The sequence below is a fragment of the Ornithodoros turicata genome, chromosome 5 (assembly GCF_037126465.1).
Source record: "Ornithodoros turicata isolate Travis chromosome 5, ASM3712646v1, whole genome shotgun sequence".
Lineage (NCBI taxonomy): Eukaryota > Metazoa > Arthropoda > Arachnida > Ixodida > Argasidae > Ornithodoros > Ornithodoros turicata.
In genome coordinates this window covers 73,701,634-73,721,356 of record NC_088205.1, presented here as the reverse complement: position 1 = coordinate 73,721,356, position 19,723 = coordinate 73,701,634, and the positions used below count along the sequence as shown (strand labels likewise).

The window sequence follows — 19,723 nt, the reverse complement described above, 5'->3', positions numbered from 1 at the left end:
TTCTAAATGTACCGATTTTAGAAACACACACAAAAAAGAAGAAATTGGGTGTCCGGGAAATTTCGTAGTCCCTTTAACAGAATTCACATTCCCTCCTGTGTCTGTATCTAGCGTGTTTGCCAGCATCCAACTTACCAAGTGCACCGAACGAACATAGAAAAAGCAAAATAACGATGCACCAGATGATGTCTCTGTTCATAAATCTCTCCAGTCTACTGCGCTTATATCTCGGACCGCTATTGTTGAGCATCGCCTTCGTTTCAAAACCTGCATGAGAAAGACTTGAGCTGTCACAACAACGCGCTTTCACAAATTTGAAGCATCGCTTTTTACCAGCGTAAAGAACAATTCCCTCGATGTAGTCAGCATTCTTGAGGACACAGTCACGAAGGAGCAAATTTTCCGATGACACTGGCACTTTCGCATTGTCGGGGTGACAGCTGTAATGAAGTGAACAAATATTTAGCGACTCTGTAAGCGGCATAGCATAGAGATCGATGAAAGGATGCGGACGGGAAGAATGCAAAGAGAATGAATTAAGAGCTCAAACACGACAGGTTATCTTCATTGCCACAAAGTTCGTGGAAATTATCATGGTAATTATCGTCTTAATGTCTCGTAGTTTCTCTTTAACATTTTCTTTACGCAGAGGATAGGAAACATATGCGTAGTGAGCTGCACAAAGTAGATCAGCCTCCCTGCACACCTCAACACCCGTTGAAGTTTCTACAATACATTCTGCTTCATCTTTTCCAACTTCTTCAGCTTCATGATCTTCTCCATCATTATCTTATCCGTCATTATCTTCTCCCATCACCATCTTATTCATTGTCTTCTGCTTCGTCATTATCTTCTCCATCATCTTCTTCTCCATCATTATTCTCTCCGTCATCATGTGCTTCATCCTCTTCCTCGTTTTCTTCATCATCATATTCTTCTGATATGCACATAGTACACGGTGACGCGTAGGTGAGGAGGTGTAATCCCCCTCAACCTCAAATGAGAGGGAGATATATCAGGTCCGACCTGCTCCAATCACAGCTGTACAATGTGATAGTTGGGTTGGTGGAAATCGCGTGATACCCCACAAAAATGAGACGAAACTTGATTCACACACAGCGAGGTGCGCTGCATACGCCCGTGAATGGATCAGCAGCAATGACTGAATCGGTTTTGAATGAAACCTGATTTCTCCCAAAACCATTCTTCGGTCTTGCAAATCGAGCGCAGTAAAAAAAAAAAAAGTAAGAACACGGCACGCACTTGTTCCTTGCGGAAGAAAAGCAATCCGTGCAGTGGAACAGTGCAAGCTTCAGAAATTTTAATGGTGCTTGGTCGGCTGGCTGGGCCGCGGCATTTCCGTGCGGTGAGCCTCTCATGACAAATAAAAAAACAAAGAGAGAGAAAGAAAAGAAAAAAAAAAACTTCCTTCTTCAGATCGATAACTGTAGAATGCATATAATACCCGATTTCCCACTGTGCCGAGAAGGAAGTTAATTCCAAAATGTCACACACTATATACCGGGTGTTTCAGTTAAATCCCCGGGCTAAATAATTCGCCAACGGGTGCACCAATCCACGAACTTTCTTTTTTACAAGTATCTGTCCGATACCACCTACAAGCTGCACACCGTGTGAATGAGTGGGAGGCGCTCATTATTAAAATAAAAATGCAAATGAGTTTCGTCAAAAAGCGTATCTTCTAAAGCAGGGCGCTGTCGGCATTAAAATGGGTACTACCCCTTTTGGGACCTTCAGTGGACACCTTTTAGAGAGAAATCTGCCACCGAAGCGGGTCATTTGTAGCAATAATTAATTGGTTTCGGTTTACGTATTTTTGTCGCGGCTGGTCGCGGCGAAGCGCAAAAGGGCGTATTTCATTGGTGTAATTCATTGGTGTAATTCATTAATGTAAGGACGTAATTTATTGATGGATAAGGGAGTGAAAGAGCGTCCTTTTGCGTTGCGCCGCGACCAGCCGCGACAAAAATACGTAAACCGAAACCAATTAATTACTGCAACAAATGGCCCGCTTCGGTGGCAGATTTTTCTCTAAAAGGTGTCCATTGAAGGTCTCAAAAGGGGTAGTACCCATTTTAATGCCGACAGCGCCCTGCTTCAGAAGTTACGCTTTTTTACGAAACTCATTTGCATTTTTATTTTAATAATGAGCGCCTCCCACTCATTCACACGGTGTGCAGCTTGTAGGTGGTATCGGACAGATACTTGTAAAAAAGAAAGTTCGGGGATTGGGGCACCCGTTCGCGAATTATTTAGCCTGGGGATTTAACTGAAACACCCGGTATACGTCGCTTGCGGATTCGTCTTGCGAAGGGCACAAATTAAGAAGAAGAAGAAAAAAAAGCAAAGCCATGATCAAAACGCAAATTCAAAACTTGGATAAATACAAGTCAGTCCAAGCTGGAAGGACAACACAGGACAACCGCCTGAGCTGGTCGTCCCTGGTATTTTGTCCCAGTTGTCAGTGTGACACCGTTAGACAAACTTGCCCCCCCACACCGTTCTCGTGAACGAGTCGTCCTGCACAAAACACCGAATGCCAAGCTACCTCTCTTGCAATGTTAATATACACACGTCATGCACACCACACCCAATGGCAAAAGAAGGCAATGGAAGTGGAACAAAAGATCGCTTCCGCGTACGTACGTCACAGCGCTCCGCAATTAACGGAGCGAGATTAATGACACGTGCATTCCCCTATATGGTCCGCGCAGTAAAGAACATAGTGCTCACATGAAGCCGTGGAACCTGTAGATCTTGCAGTTTGGCGCATCACATTCAACGGTGCTCTTGAAGGACAGCGGGTGGAATGTTTCCCGCTGAAAACAAAAGAAAAATTGGCGCAACAGTCACATCAACTATACCCTCTACGTGCACGCCCACCGCGTAACCCACCACGCACGGTTCATTCTACCTTGAGAAGACCTTTTGATATAGCAAAGTGTATGCGAGCGTAAACTGTCATTATCGTGAACCGTTCGATGTGTTTTAAAGACCTAGTGGGGCTCCAAGACGAGTCCATGCATCGTTGCTTGCGTGGAGCGTCCACAGAAAATAAAAGAATGAGATCGTGATTGTAGAGTACGGTGTATCAGCCTTTGGGAACGAAGCTTTTGTATTGAGTACGTTGTGAATAGAGTAGCGAAAACGTGGTAACCTTAAATATTGCGAACAGAAGCTGTAGCAATAGTAATAGTGTGCGGCTATGCGGGAAAACACGCCTTCTCAAATAGAGAAGCAGAAAAAAAAAAAAAAATACAAGTTTTATATCCCTAAGCTACGACTATACTACGAGTTACTACACACTATAGCGTTTGCAATACGACGTTTGTCGTTTGGGTATGCCTCGTTATCCTTCAAAAGCCCTGAAAATGCATCGAGGCAATCCCCGCTATATGGCAGGCCTCCTTGTGTTTGTCACGCGGCAAACAAGAGATAACAGATATGAGAAATCTAAACACGTTGAGAACCGACAACGGCATGCACTCCAGGTGGCAGGACATTGGCTTTAGGTAACGCGGTTCGCTGATAGGGTGCTACTCACTGACATCCGTGACACCTGGCCATATAACGACGTGCATGTACAAGACTACGTGCTGTTTTGCATCTTATATTGTGCGCGTGCCCGAGTACTGTATCAATATAACGTTGTTCAACCTTTCTGTATCACCAAATATAACCCAATATAAATATGTATCTATATATCACCCAATGTAAATAAATGGGTTCCGAAGTGTCCAACAGGCAAGCAACGAATAGCCTTCGTTCTACGGTTTTACAACCAGGTGTTCGGGGAGCGACGGCGCCTGTCAAAGGGGCTACAAAATCTACATAACCGATGGTGTAATTCCTGTTCAAAATAGTTACCCCTATCGGGACATTGAGCATTTGATTCAATGATTACTCTCACCCCTGCTTTGTACTCTCGCCTCCAGCTAGTATCCGCGCACGCCTGCAACAACTCGAACAAAAAAAGAGCGGTATTCATGTCGTGCAGGAAAAGAATGAGGAAGACATGATCGCCAAGGCATCGTCTCGAAACGGCCATGCCGTTCTATGACGCGCAGAACCACCATGTTGAGTTGTTCCCAACGCTCTATGGTTTCGCGCTTTGCCGTGTGTGTGTATTGTCATCAAGTAAGGAACCTGTCTCTGTGTGCGTTGTCATCAAGCAAAGAACCTGTCAATGAACGCATAGGTAGGCGGGTAGAAATCCAGCGAACCCGTAGGGAAATATGAAGGGAATTGCCTCAGGACGAGAGCCGCCAATATTTCGAACAGAGACTGTTCTTCATCTGGGCTGCCTATCGGTTATGCGCTTCTATGGGCTGCCTATGTCTATAAAGGCAGGCCCTTATACACGTAATGTCAATGTCCATGGCGGCTCCGTCGGCGACGATATGAAGAAAACGTTATTCAAAATTAAAAGTTTCTCTGGCAAAGGAAAGAGATGAAAGAATGTTTTCACGGTGACGCGCTGCTTCCCCACCTGCTCTGCGTATCCTCTTGCGACTTGCCGTTGTTTCAGGTTGGTTTCTCCGTCCAGGTTTGCCGTCTCGATGTAACACAAGCCCTGCTCGTCGGACGACCTCAGTAGCAATATATCGGCGGGGATCACTTCGTTGCACGACAGATGGACGATGTCCCCCACACGGACGTGCTTCCATAAAGTCTTCATGTACCTTCCACATTCCCTGTTTTTGAAGAGAAGAAATACAATGCCCGTTAGGGTGGAGGACATAGCGCGTAAAAAAAAAGAAGCAAAATGTATGACAGGATGAAGCTGCACTCCATGCACTGTAACAGCAGCGAATAATTCATGTGTGCTGTGTTGGCCAACAAAGGCGCAGAGGCTTTTCATCTCTCTTCCCGGACTAATTGACGAGAACAGTACCCGCGCATATCGTGGAGGTGTGATGTATTTATTACACCGATGTCGTGTACTAATTACTAATACGAAAGACATAATTGTAGCAGATCTGAATAAATGAGCAGCTCGGGCGTTGAAGGTTCAAATCAAATTCCAGACACTTTCTCCGCGCGGCAGACCTGCATCGTGGTGAAGCCCGCTTTTGGGAGTGTGCTCTCGCGTAATACGGCTGTTAGTGCGTCTTAGCTGGAGCGTAGCCAATACGTCAAGCAGCCGAAATGCAAAGTGACAGAAATACTTATGTCAGGTGTATCATGTTGTACCGTTTTTTTGCCCTTTCGGTATGTTCTTCACGGAAAGTGCTCGACGAAAGCCGTGGAGGATGTACCGGGAAGTTCTACCGGTTCATCGATGGATACCGTAAATTACAAAAGCTTCATAACTCCGACTACAGCGTATTGCGAGACACGTACCTAACCTTCCAATACGCATCAATAAATCCACATACAGCTCTCTTCATTTTGCCTTTTTAGTGGGCCTTAAAAGAAACATGCTGCCCCAGTAACTCACTATAATACCCATAAGAACACCACCACTCCGCTAGATCCATTGCTCTCCTCTGAACGCGTATTATTCTTATCTATCAAGGCTGGAGATTATCGTCTTTGAAGACCGTTTGCCACTTGTGGGAACGAAATCGCTAGACAACTGCCCAGAACTGCGCACAACCGGAAATTACAATGTCCATCCTGTACGCGCGACACCGCAGAGCTTGGACAACAGAAGATAGTGTCGTATATCCTGGACTCGAGTACCTGGATTTTGTCTGAACGGCACGACAACAACTGTTGAACTGTACAACAGTTTCCCGTACTTGACATCCTCCTTTCTCGCGGCCCGACGAAAGCAAGTTACCTATGTATTAATGACAAAAATCCGACAGCGGTCTCGTTCATGCACACGACTGACTCCCGATACATGTTGAATCTTCCACGTCACCCGAGACACAATGCTCCTCGAGCAGGCATCTGATCACGTGACTCCGTGACTATCACCTGACTCCATAGCTGATTCGACTACCCGATTAGCTGATGTTAGCTTATATTAGCTGACAGTAGCTGATCAGCTGATATTAGCTGACTACCTGATTAGCCTGACTCATTCATAGCGACTGACTCGCGATACATATTAAAACATCCTCGTCACCCGAGGACACAATGCGTAACCACCTCGAGGGAAGTGTAGCCGGCCTCTGATCACGTAATTTCGTGAATGATCACGTGGCTTCATAGCTGATTCGGCCTATTCATATATCTATTAGCTGACTATCTGATATTAGCTGACTACGTGATGTTAGTTGACGTTAACTGACATTAGCTGACTACCTGATTAGCTGACATTAGCTGATATTAGCTGACAACCTGATTAGCTTATATTAGCTGACGTTAGCTGAATTAGCGGACATTACCTGATATTAGCTGAATTAGCTGACGTTAGCTGATATGAGCTGACTACCTTGATTAGCTTATATTTGCTGACGTTAGCTGACATTAGCTGACGTTAGCTCAAATAGCTGTATTAGTTGACATTAGCTGTATTAGCTGACTACCTATTCATAGCAACTGACTCCCAATACATATTGAAACGTCCAGATCCTGTTCATTATATCTATACTTCATACCTATACCTACTACCCTACCATTCATTCATTCATACCTTCATACCTACTTTGGTTCATTCATAGGTTCATATCTACTACCTGACTACCCGATTTGCTGACGTTAGCTGATATTAGCTGACTACCTGATTAGCTTGTATTAGCTGACGTTAACTGACATTAGCTGAATTAGCTTATATTAACCGACGTTAGCTGACTACCAGATTAACCTGACTACCTATTCATAGCGACTGACTCCCAATACACATTGATCCACGTCACCCGAGGACACCAACCCGAGGATGTCCCGTTGAAAGTGTAGCCGGCTTACGTGACTGACCACGTGACTTCATTACTGATTCGACGTTCATACCTACTAGCTGATTAGTTTACATTAGCTGACGTTAGTTGACATTAGCTGAATTAGCTGATATCTGACGTAAGCTGATATTAGCTGACTACTTGATAAACCAGACTACCTGTTCATAGCGACTGACTCCCGATACCTATTGAAACATCCACTTCACCCGAGGACACCAACCCGAGGGCGCCCCGTTGAAAGCGTATAGCCGGCCTGTGTGACTGATCACGTGACTTCATAGCTGATTCGACCTGTTCATACCTATTAGCTGATATTATCTGGCATTAAGTGACGTTAGCTGATATCTGACGTTAGCTGACATTAGCTGAATTAAATGACATTAGCTGAATTAGCTGATATTAGCCGACTACCTCATTAGCTTATATTAGCTGACATTAACTGACGTTACCTGAATTAGCTGATATTAGCTTACATTAGCTGACGTTAGCTGATATTATCTGACGTTAGCTGATATTATCTGACGTTAGCCGACATTAGGAGAATTAGCTGATATTATCTGACGTTAGCTGAATTACCTGATATTATCTGACGTTAGTTGAATTACCTGATATTATCTGACGTTAGTTGAATTAGCTGATATTAGCTGACTACCTGATAAACCTGACTACCTATTCATATCGACTGACTCCCGATACATACTGAAGCATCCACGTAACCCGAGGATGTCCCGTTCAAAGCGTAGCCGGCGTACGTGACTGATCACGTGATTCCATATCTGATTCGACCTCTACATACCTATTAGCTGACTACCTGATTAGCTTATATTAGCTGACATTAGCTGAATTAGCTGACGTTAGCTAATATTAGCCGACATTAGCTGACTACTAGATTAACCTGACTACCTGTTCATAGCGACTGACTCCCAATACACACTGAAACATCCACGTCACCCGAGGACACCAACCCGAGGATGTCCCGTTGAAAGCGTAGCCGGCCTGCGTGACTGATCACGTGACTTCATAGCTGATTCGACCTGTTCATACCTACTAGCTGCACTACCTGATTTGCTGATGTTAGCTAATATAAGCTAACTACCTGATTAGCTTATATTAGCTGACGTTAACTGACATTAGCCGACATTAGGTGAATTAGCTGATATTATCTGACGTTAGCTGAATTAGCTGATATTAGCTGACGACCTGATAAACCTGACTACCTATTCATAGCGACTGACTCCCGATACATATTGAAACATCAAAGTCACCCGAGGACACCAACCTGAGGACGTCCCGTTGAAAGCTTAGCCAGTGACTGATCACGTGACTTCATAGCTGATTCGACCTGTTCATACCTACCTGACTACCTGATTAGCTTGTATTAGCTGACGTTAGCTGATATTAGCTGACATTAGCTGACATTAGCTGAATTAGCTGACATTAGCTGAATTAGCTGACTACCTGATGAACCTGACTACCTATTCATGGCGACTGACTCCCGATACACATTCAAACATCCACGTCACCCGAGGACACCAACCCGAGGCTGTCCCGTTGAAAGCGTAGCCGGCCTGCGTGACTGATCACGTGACTTTATAGCTGATTCGACCTATTCATACCTATTAGCTGACTACGTGATTAGCTGATGTTAGCTATGACCTTAGCTGAGATTAGCTGACTACCTGATCAGCTGACGTTAGGTGACATCAGCTGAATTAGCTGACGTTAGCTGACTACCTGATTAGCTTATATTAGCGACGTTAGCTGACTACCTGATTAGCTTATATTAGCGACGTTAGCTGACTACCTATTCATAGCGACTGACTCCTGATACATATTGAAACATCGACGTCACCCGAAGACACAATGCGTAACCACCTCGAGGAGGTCCCGTTGAAAGTGTAGCCGGCCTCTGGTCACGTGACTACCTATTCATAGCTGTCTGTATTATATGCATAGAAAAGGGACTGTCCGCGATGCGTGACTGATAGTATAACGTCTATTAAGCTTGGATTGTCGCCGATTGCATGGCTATAAAAAGACTGCATCATATGAGGCATACAATCCGATAATCGGATCTATCCAGCTGTTGCGGCACAGGGGCTTTACCGGCCACTGAACTCCGGAAATTTTTAGTTCTTCAGCACAGGAATGTACTACAGATCAAACAGGATGCGGTTCTGCAAACACTGCACAATGTTATCGTATTTTAAAGCTACGTATCTGCGAGAGAGAGAGAGAAAAAGCGAAGGCTTATTACCTCCTGGCTATTCCAAAGCTTGATTTTCTTGACATATGCAGGGCGGACAACGCGTGGCAGCCACTTTACGCGTAATGGGTACGCGTAATGGGTACGCGTAAAGTACGACGACGTACCCGTTCGTACGACGCACCATTATTCCGTTTCGGACTTCTCGCGTTTTGTTTGCTGCCTCGTAACAGGTGATAAGCAAGATGTTCCCGAACACTTGGCAAAAATGCTTTTCACGCAGTTCCGAAATTAAGGGAGAGGGACATCTGGTATCGCTTTATTTGATTCATGTAGATTAACTGATGATTTTTTTTACGTTTTATTAAATTAAACTAAAAAATTCGGCTGGTAACAATCGGAAAAACTGAAAGAAAGCTAATTTAATTAAGAGGCGGTTAGCTGACGTTACGAGCTAACGTTAACGGGATTTTTTCAGATATGTCGGAGGCTGTCACGGACCCATGGATATGGTTCGTGTTTGGTCAGGTTTGGTCACATTGTGAACATTTCGTAAACGAGCGAAATAAATATTCTATTCAGCTAACGTTACGCAAAATGATTTATCCGTATTAGGTAATGAGTCGTTGAAGCGAATGGATCTACCCGGCCCACTTTGTCTACCCACAGCTGACTATAGGCAAAGACACAGTCCCCCATATATCCATCTACTCCAAAACGTATCACGCACATGAATGGAGGAACTATATAGAAACCCCAACCCACCACACACACACATGTTGGAATCCACAATCCCACATCCCTCCCGAAAGGCTTCCATTCCGAGAGTTCACTATTTTGAACCACGCGAGACCAACGACCCCCAGACTATAAATACCACGCCTTCGAGCACCATCCATGAACCATGCACCTCCTCTCTCACTAGGTAACGCCGTCCGCCAGAACAGAACCAGAACCGTGGCCACAACTTGTTGTTTTGATTTTTCCACACACGATGGCGTCAACATAAAGAGAAAGAAGTCGAGAGGTATGCACGTGACGGAAACTGAAACCGACCCCGACGTCCATTACATCACCTCGTCACAAAGCGAACATCCTCTTTTATCCATTTATTATGCGGGGCTTCCTGGCCGCAGCAGCGCATTGTACACACACCTTTTTACTTTTTTCTGTGTGTTGTATATATTTTTTTTTCGCGCTCGCGTCGAAAAGGGACGATAAATCGATACCGAAAGAGGGTCAGAGTTCGGAGAACTTTGTCGAGCCAACTCTCGCGCCGTGAAAGTGCGCATACAGGGTCACGTGGGGTAACACGATGGGACATTACGTATAATGAACACTAACGGCACCATCGACCCCCAAAACGGGCCGTGTTATCTAAATGGCCCGAAAATGGTATGCAAAGTGACTTCCGTGTGGCGTTGTGCGCCTATTGGCTCGCTCACGGCACGTGACTCTCAGCTAGCTCTACGAGTGATTAGAGTGTTTTAGTGCATCGTGCGCTATCGCCTTCGCGTACGTATGAGGGATAGCGTGGTGGTTCTGCGCAGTGCGCGAAGCTCTCTATGTTTTGCGCGTGCGCAGAACCACAAACGCTATCCCTTACGCACGAAAAGGCGACAGCGTACGATGCTCTAAAAATCACTATTGTGGTGCATTTCATTTTGTGATAGTGGTATCTCATCTTTTGCTGCCCCTTCGAAGCAGAACCGTACTGCAACGGCCACGACTACATTTATTTTCTTTTTCCAATTCAGTGTTGGCACCGCTGTACAACTGTGGTCATGAGTAGGAGAGAAATTGGCGTTCGTATTCGTCTTAGGCCGGCTTCAGGGGGAACCGACTTCGGAGAGCAAGTGACAAGACTCGAACCCAGCACGACAATTAAGGAAAAGACTTGATTTGGAGACTGTATTATGAAATTATCATGGCGATGCAGTGGCCGTTCACGTGTGATTAGCAGTGATGACCGTACCGACTTTGGTGACGCTTTCGATGTGATGCGACATTCTCGGTCGTCGCAAAAACAAGAAACTACAAGCCGTGAAACGTGGCCAGAGAAAAGCTGCGTTGTCGCGATATTGCGAGGGAGGAGGTGGGATGAGATAAGCCAATTTCTTGCTTTGCAAAGTAGTGACGTCTTATTAGTTAATACACACTTGTCGTTACCGAGGGAATGAAAGTTAATATCCGCACATTCTTCAACTTTCATATCTGAAAGGCTGCATGTACAACCATAGAAAACACCATTTCAGGAGGGTGTATTCCATTTTAAAAAAAACGCTGTTTCAGATCGGTGTTTTGCAAGCACCTTTATCAACACTGTTACGACCCCTTTCGGATCAGTCTGCGGAATAAAACGGAGGCGGGGCGTTTATTTACAAAAACATACCTTTTACACGCTGGAATGTGTAAACCCTATCTGTTTACAGGGTTTACAGTGAAGGCCGTCTACACACACGGAAGCAGTTCACGCGGTCCGGTCTCAGAGCAAAGTACCTACACAAGCACCTACCCTCGGTGCATGAGCAGGGTGCCTACACCCCATAGTGATCACTGACAGGTCATTGACTCCGCATTTGACCCACGATCCTTTCATACCTCCCCAATCACTCCGCATCTCGCGATCATCGCGCAGGATCCGTTTTGTCAGACAGTGACATATCGATAACCTGCTGACGTCGTGCTCTCGAATTCGCAACCCACATTGTCTGTTCGTGCGCCCCTTTCCTCGTAGAACAATCGGTCCGTACGCCTACGTCGCGACAGTATGCGTAGAAGGGCATGACGTTCCAACGCTCTCTCAATGCAGAGCGCAGCCGCGTCGTTTGCGTTGCACGGGCCTTGGCCAACTGGTCCGCTTTTTCCTCCGCCGCCCCTGACCTACACTCGGAGGTTCACGTCGTTCAAGGCAAAGCCATCCCACGTCGTTCAACATTCACATAACGGTTCCATATGTCGTTGTCGCCAGTTTCGAATTGTAAACGTGGCAGGCATCCTGAGCGTGAGATATTTACAATATTTACAAATAAAGGAATTCAGATATACATGTAGCAAATATGAAAAAAAAAAAAAAGATTTTTTTTCTCCTTTTCCTTGTGTTGACAACGTATCACAAAACTGTACTTGGGGGGGGGGGGGGTATCCCATGCAGTACTACCCCTACATACACTCTTAAAAAAGGGGGGTGTACTTCAACTCCTTTTCCTTGCCACATACTTACATCACTCCGTCTTGGAGAGTACAATTACTCTCAAAAAGGAGTCTCGGAGGAGTCACTCCCTGAAGGAAGTGAGGAGACCCTTTAACTCCCTACTGGAGAGTAACTGTACACTCCAAAGGGAGTGATATATGTGACAAGGGTGTACTCCGCAAAAAGGAGTTACTGTACACCCCTTATTTTTTTTAGACTGTAGAAGAGAGGTCCTCCTGAAGCAGGATTTTGCTTCCGAACGTTTGAGACACCAACATGACGCTTCATAAAAAAAAAAATAGAGTTATTTAAACGAGTTTAATTTGCATAAAAATCTAAATACCCGTCAATTCACAGACCTGCCACTGTAGCGTCGCTCATGATCATAGTTTGTCACGCGACGTAAAGTCACAAAAGCTATACTCGAGTACGCGGTACTAAAACACTCGGGGGACAGGAGCTTTCCTTCCTCACGGCTGAACTTCTTTTTCCCGAAGTGGTGAAAGACATGATCACTCGATCTGTTGTGAGTAACGCTATTTACAGAACGTTGCTCGGGATATCCTTGCGCTCTTCTTCCCAATGCGTGAGTGTGCGACCATCCGATATATCTCACACGGAGCTATGTTTACATCTCCTCCAGCTTTATATCAACAAAAGCAAGTTTCTCAGACAACCGTGCAACATAACACCAGTAAGCCGTGAGTAATACTCGCGAGTCATATCCCGTTTCTATGGGGTCACCCCCAGAAAAGGTGTTCTGGTTTCGTGTTGCGGTATATGGGTGTGAGAAACACGGCTACGTATTTCGCAAAGGAGCCATGCAGAAGGGAATTTAGATGACTCATTTTAGTCCTTCTGAGGGCTAGATGCATTGCCACAGCCAGTAGTCCCTTTCTGGACTATAAAGACGGAAGTTCGTACGAGATATGGGGACTATTTCCAGTGCTTGGGTGTAAGTTAGGGAAGCGAAAGGGGACTAAAATGGGGAGCAATTGCAACCTCGGCATGTAGCAATCTAGCATCTGCAATCTAATTGCACCCCAGTTTATACTGTTTTTATTCTTTTTTCTCTCTGACAGTGTAGTAATCTCACTCGGATCGATTTCCTAGAACATGAATATGTTTGCCGCTTCGCTTTTTTGTCACCTGGTACACTCTTAAAAAAAGGGTGTACAGTAACTCCTTTTTGGGGTGTCTATCACTCCCTTTGCAGTGTACAATTACTCTCCAGTAGGGAGTGAAGGGAGCGAGGAGACTCCTCTTTGAGAGTAATTGCACTCTCCGAAAGGGAGTGATAGATGTGGCAAGAAAAAGGAGTTAGAGCACACCTTTTTTTTCTTTCTTTTTTTTTCTTTTTTTAAGAGTGTAGGAGGCACGAGTCAGCAAAAATGTTGAGCGTGATGTACGCATAGTTCGTTAAGACAGAGACTGTTGTTTGCGTGCATGGTGAAGTTTTCAAAAAAAACAAAAATGCCTATCCCATCCGATAGAGCTTGTCTTCTTTGGCGCTCTGCACACAATACAGGCAGCACACGAACACAAACTCATTATTCACGATATTAGCGTACTTCGAACATCGCAAGCACGTCGCATAAACATCCTGCCCTCGGGACCGCGAAGCCAAACAACCATCCATTACGAAGGAGATCCATTCTCGTACCATGGAGATCACCATCAGTGGAGTTGCACTCTTATTTACCCGCTCCACACGCCGCAAACAAAAACACGACCACGCATGCGTGCAGAAAAAGCGCACAAACAACGTCCCATTTAGCCAAGCCAAGGACGCATCAGCTCCTTTCAGCTCCTTTCGAAAACACGAAGGCAAGGCATGCAAGCCAATTGGCAAACGCAGGCACGCGTAAATGTAATGCAAATTACTCCTGATTGCGACACAAGCAATTTCGAGACTTTTAAAGTGCACTCAGCCATTTGACTTCGCCGCTGTAATTAACGGAAAATCAACGTGACAAAATGCTTGCATTGGAAATCGAAGTCTTGCGTGTTAGTTGTTGTGTCGTTCTTAACAAGCACAGAAAGCACTTCAGTCACTACCCTTTTTTGAATAAAGCCGTCAGAGGTGCACTCTATGCAAAGTGACAGGTGCATAAATATCGCAGAATTCGACTTTAGAAATCGCGACCGTGCGCGACGGTGGCAATGCCCGCAACCAGCCACCCGAGTCGCTCTGACGTCATTACGGTACAGCCCGCTCATTGGATTTAGAGAAACGTCGTCTGCAACACAGGGAGAACCACCAGAACTGTGCGAGAAACGAAAAAAGACAAAAATGGAAAGCGCCGGCCCCGATTGGAGCGCCATCACTACCGTAATGACATCACTGATGACGTCTTTCCTTCTCGTTTCACCCCGCGGAGCGAGTTGAGCGAGAACGCGCGGTTCAGCTCCGCTTCCGATCCCTGGGCATAAGGTCCGTGTGGGGAGCAGCCATGAGCTCTCTTTGGCCACTGAAAATTCGACCGTTGCTGCTGCTACAGCGCTTCGAGTGCGCCGGTCCATACGTCACGAGTCACCTGAACTGCCCTCCCATCGGAGCCGCGAACGTCACGAGGTGACGTCGACTTCCTCCTTCACTTACACGCTCTTTGAAGGAGTGGATGGTTTCTAGAGGGTTCGAAGATCAACACCTCTCATCGCGATTTACGTGTCACCTGCATTCGTCGTTCCTTCGCAGCTCATTTAATTCGATGCACAACATGCCGTAGTCAAAGACGAACCATTTATGGGGAAGCGTTTCACTGCTCCTTTGACAGTATAGGGAGTTTTCACCTACGTCACATTGTGACGTAGCAGTGACGTGACATGCTCGTAAGCTCCTCCCACTGACGGTCACTTTTCGTGCTAGCGGCATTGAAAGATGACAAACTGCGCTATTTTTCAAACCGACAACCATAGTTCTCATAAAAGAAAATGTGAGAACGACAATGACGAAGTGCCTTCGGGATAAAAGAAGGGCACGGACGCGACCGGATTTCAAAACACCATCGTTTTCGACCAAATGCTAGATAATCTCGGCAGCTGCGCTGAAAAAGTGGCCACCACCATGGCTGCCAAACGGGTTCGTTTGGGGTGTTGTGAAAACACCCTAAAGACACGGAGACAAGAGTCGATGCTACGGGGTTTGAAATCGTTTGGGTTGGTCCAGGAAATGAGCAGGAACAGCAGTAAGACCCGTTTAGCAATAAGCTCCCGTGGCTCAGTGGTTAACGTCGAGACTGGGAGGTACCCGGGTTCGAATCCCGGTGCCGGCTGTGCTGTCTGGGGTTTTTCCTGGGTTTTCCTCAGACGCTTTCAGACATATGTCGGCACAGTTCCCTTAGAAGTCGGCCCAGGACGCACATTCCCCCAGGGCGTCAGTCGTGACGTTGCCCACATACGTGAGGCCGACAACGGCAAGCCCTATCACCACCACCACCACCACCCGTTTAGTGTTGCTACGTTAGCCACTTTATTACGCTGCTTTGATGAATGTCATTCCCTGTCTGTGCAAACCAGGTGACTTCTTACAGCATATAAGATGGCACACTTTCACGCTTCCAGTTTGCTCGAGGCGGCTTTCTGCTTACACACACGTGACGTATAATAATGTCAGGACTCAAGATCATGCACAGAACGCGGGTTGTCCGGAAACTTTGTGTCCCACATGCCATCCTAACGGATTTATGACTGAAGAACGCAGGCATGCTGTTGCATTTTCTTCTGCGACGCCACACTTTCCTTGTACATCCGTAATGCCTGTATGTCACAGCAAGAAAAGAAGAAGGAACTCCACGTCTCCTGCATGTCCGCTGCTTCTAACCACGTGATGTCGCAAACGTCCTTCAAACGAGATACTGCGCTTTCTCTTTTAGGGTCCATCAACGCCGACGGTTGTGTAGGTCCGCCGGTCCGCCCGTGACCGTTGTTGAGAGTCGAGGTGGGAAGGATGGGAGAAGTACAACAATGGCACCGAAACGAGTGCGGGCGCTCGAACATGGCCCTATAAACAGAGGTGTGAGCGGGTGATTACCCGCGGTTACCCGCAGATGCCCGCGCAGTTTTGCGATTTGCGAGTAGAAATTCAACGTCGCTGAGGGCTGCGGGTAAAACGCGGGCGTACACCGCAATGCGTCCGCGGATTGCGCGGGCGTACCCGCATCCTCTAACAAACGCCTCTAACTTGTTCACTAGTTTTGGCATTTTCCATAATTTTCGTTACTCCAGTTGTAATAATCGAGTGTTTTGACCATTATTAACTATCGAGCAAAGCCAAAACATTTTTCTTTCTTTTTGTTTCCTGTATTCCTGGTTACACACTTCTCCTCCTCCTCCTTTTCTGTACCCACGTCCTCATTGCAATTATTTGAAAATGGAATGGCTTTCGACGAGGATTTTCTCCCATTCTGCTATCTCGCCTATGCCCGAAATAGCCTAATTAAAAAGTTAATGAATCCTTAGGTAATTTAGTTATCTGTGTAGTTGCACTCTCCCTTCGAGGGGATAATCCGCCTGGCTGTATAACGCAGCTGCAAAAGCGACATCTATATGATGCTGCTCTCGGAGCTTTCTTATATTAAAAAATCTGTAAATGATAAAAAATGAACACCCTGTACATGCACTTCTGTACCATTCCTTTTTGTACTCGAAGAAACGTGGTCCACCACGCATAAGCTAGTACAGCACAACTTCAGTGTCTACTATTTCTTTATTCTTTTTCTGTGTGTGTGTGTTAGCGCCGCGAAGCAACTGTGGCTATGAGCGGCGTACAGACGTGGAGAGATGGAGAGAGGACAGCAGGAAGCAGTAGAGGACAGGGGGGAAGGGGGGTTAGTGTGCGTCCTGGGCAGACTTCCGGGGGAACTGTGCCGACATTCGTCTGAAAAGGCTTCGGGAAAACCTCAGACAACACAGCCGGTGACCGGATACTGCTTTTTTTTTTTTTTTTTTTTTTTGCTGATTGGCCTTTCGAGGACGTGACTTTTTCGTTCTCGCTACTACACCTTCTTAGGTTCCACTGAAGTTTAAAAAACTGACGGCTTGTGCACGCATAAAAAAAGAGAGAGAGAGAGAGAGTGAGAACCGTGGCCGCGGTACGGATCCAGAATTTTCTCAAAGGGTGTTTATTATTAGAAAAGAGGTGCATCGCGTGAAACTGTCGTTTCAACACCGGGGGCGAAGACACGACAACACACGTGCGCTCTCCACTCTTCGCTTTTGTGGCTCAAGGTGCCAGTCACGGCCAGCCATACTTTTTCCCACCAGGTTCGTTAGCACACAATGGCGCGACCTCGATGGCCCTCTTCATGGCGAACGTGCCAAGCGAGGAAAGTGAAACGTCATGCGAGCTCTTCACGCCTTGATTGGGTATAGTACGAACACGAGTGATTCAGTCGACGGTGCACCGCGTGCACTGTCATTAACGCTTCAGCCACCGTGTCGATTTGCCGACAACGGTCTCACGTTCGAAGCTTGCCACGATGTCGATCCCGGTGTGATTAAAACTGATTATCATTGCAGATGGACAGTTCGCGAGGATGCTGGGATATGCGAGGTCACACCGTGCGATGATGAGTGGAGAAAGCATCCCAAATGGTGGAAGCCGAATGCGGCGTGTCCGTATATGCATGCCCATATTTGGCCTGATCGCCAGAATTAAAGACGCTCTAAGTTCCCATGCGTGCCACAGGTGGCGCTCTATTTTTGAAGCGTGATGCAGGCAGACTTATACGCGTGTCCTATATACAGTTGACAATACGAGAGGCACTAAAGTGCCAAAATTTCGCTTGGCGGAGTGGAAGTTCTCGTTACCTTGACAGTAACACAAAAGGAACGGATCATCCTGACGTTTACCGTGGCACAGGGAGCATCCCGGCTACCGAGGGATGTTTGCGTTGTTTTCTGTGGTGGGTACTTCTCTTGTACCCCCCGAATCCCAGAGCAAAAGGGATTACACACCCCTCCCTCTCCTGTATCACCATCGTCTTTCCCCTCCCTTTTCCCCCTCCCTTGGTGCACCGAGACGCCAACCCAGAGCAAGCTAATCGCACCATTCCCGAAACATTATCCCCCTACCCCAAATTTCCTGACCTCTCCAGGTTTTCACTGACTGTTTCGAGCGAATGCCCTGACACAAACGAAATGGAACTTGGTGTCTGTTCCCGCGTTTTGATCACCCATGAAACTGATCATTTATTGAATAATTTAATAATACGGATCATTTATTGAATAATTTAATAATACGGATCATTTATTGAATAATTTAATAATACGGATCATTTATTGAATAATTTAATAATACGGATCATTTATGGAATTCAAACGAACCGAATACAAACATGTGCTCTTTACTCTTTAAGAGAACATTTTTCTCTTTTTTTTTCCTGCAGTAGGGAGACCTCGTACTGTGCCTCATTCTTATGACCCTTGCTTTTTTTTTACATGGTCACTTATTAGTGAGGCTGCCCTACTTTTCTGCCTCTGAGCTTATCGTGTTGGCGAGCTGCTACTCGCGGTGACGTTGCTGCGGCGTGGTCGCTCAGCGGCAATTATCGGCACTCGCGATTCGCTGCGGATATCGTCATGGCACTTCTCTGCGATTTTCCCGGACTTCAGCTAAATTTTAGCAACATCCCTGACAATCTGCCGACTTTTCTAGTCGCATCAAAATTCCCTGACAATTCCCAGTTTTCCAGGTTGGTATAGACCACCCTGAAGAAGGCCGGCATTGGTGTGATCGACGGCCCTCATCGTAGCCGAAGGGGACGGAGTACAAAATTCACGAAGAAAAGGGGATACACTCAACGTGGGCACCCGCAGAGGCGAGAAGGAATGACACCACGTACTTCGTTAACAACAACAAAACATAATTTAATGAAAGCTCAACTGCAACGGTATTATTCACTTTGCATGATAGATTACAGAAATCGTGACGATAATACACATGAGATAAAGCGGGCCCAGGCATGATATACTTCAAATGAACAATTATACAAAACGCGCGGGAAATGAACACGTGAATGATGTGCAAACGAGGCAGACACAACAAACGGCAAGAGTGACTGACCCTGACTTTGCGCACCCCGACGACACCACATCTTCACCAGGCCATGGACGATGGCGTGGCAGACGATCTCTGAAGACGACTTTGGCAGTGACCTACGCGGCCGGCTTTCCATGCTGTGGCTTTCGGTTGCTGCTTCTGTCGATCTTCATCTGCTCTGGTCTCCATACCTGGTCCACGGCCCGGTCAAACTATAGCGAAGACGGCGACTTGGCGGCAGGCCTACCGTCCCACTTGGAGGCTCGGTCCCAGGAGCTCGGCTACCGGTCTCGTCGATCCATCTCTTCGCTCGCCACATCGTCGTCGGGTGCACCTCTCTCCGGTCAGTCACCGCCAGCTGGGCCTCTAGGTCGTAACTTCGGTTGCCCGGACGTCAGCGCTGGTGGAAGGAG

At 46.4% G+C, this 19,723-nt stretch overlaps 1 protein-coding gene across 1 annotated transcript in view; it reads right to left on the bottom strand.

The window, feature by feature from the left end:
* LOC135394766 (phospholipid-transporting ATPase VB-like) overlaps window positions 1-19,723 on the bottom strand; it is an 82,488-nt gene that overhangs the window by 13,416 nt on the left and 49,349 nt on the right. The window contains exons 4-7 of the mRNA XM_064625725.1: window positions 4,511-4,715; window positions 2,755-2,840; window positions 334-440; window positions 136-267 (exon numbers count right to left, since the gene is read on the bottom strand). Coding sequence (XP_064481795.1) covers window positions 136-267; window positions 334-440; window positions 2,755-2,840; window positions 4,511-4,715 — 530 coding nt within the window. The remainder of the gene's footprint in view (window positions 1-135; window positions 268-333; window positions 441-2,754; window positions 2,841-4,510; window positions 4,716-19,723) is intronic.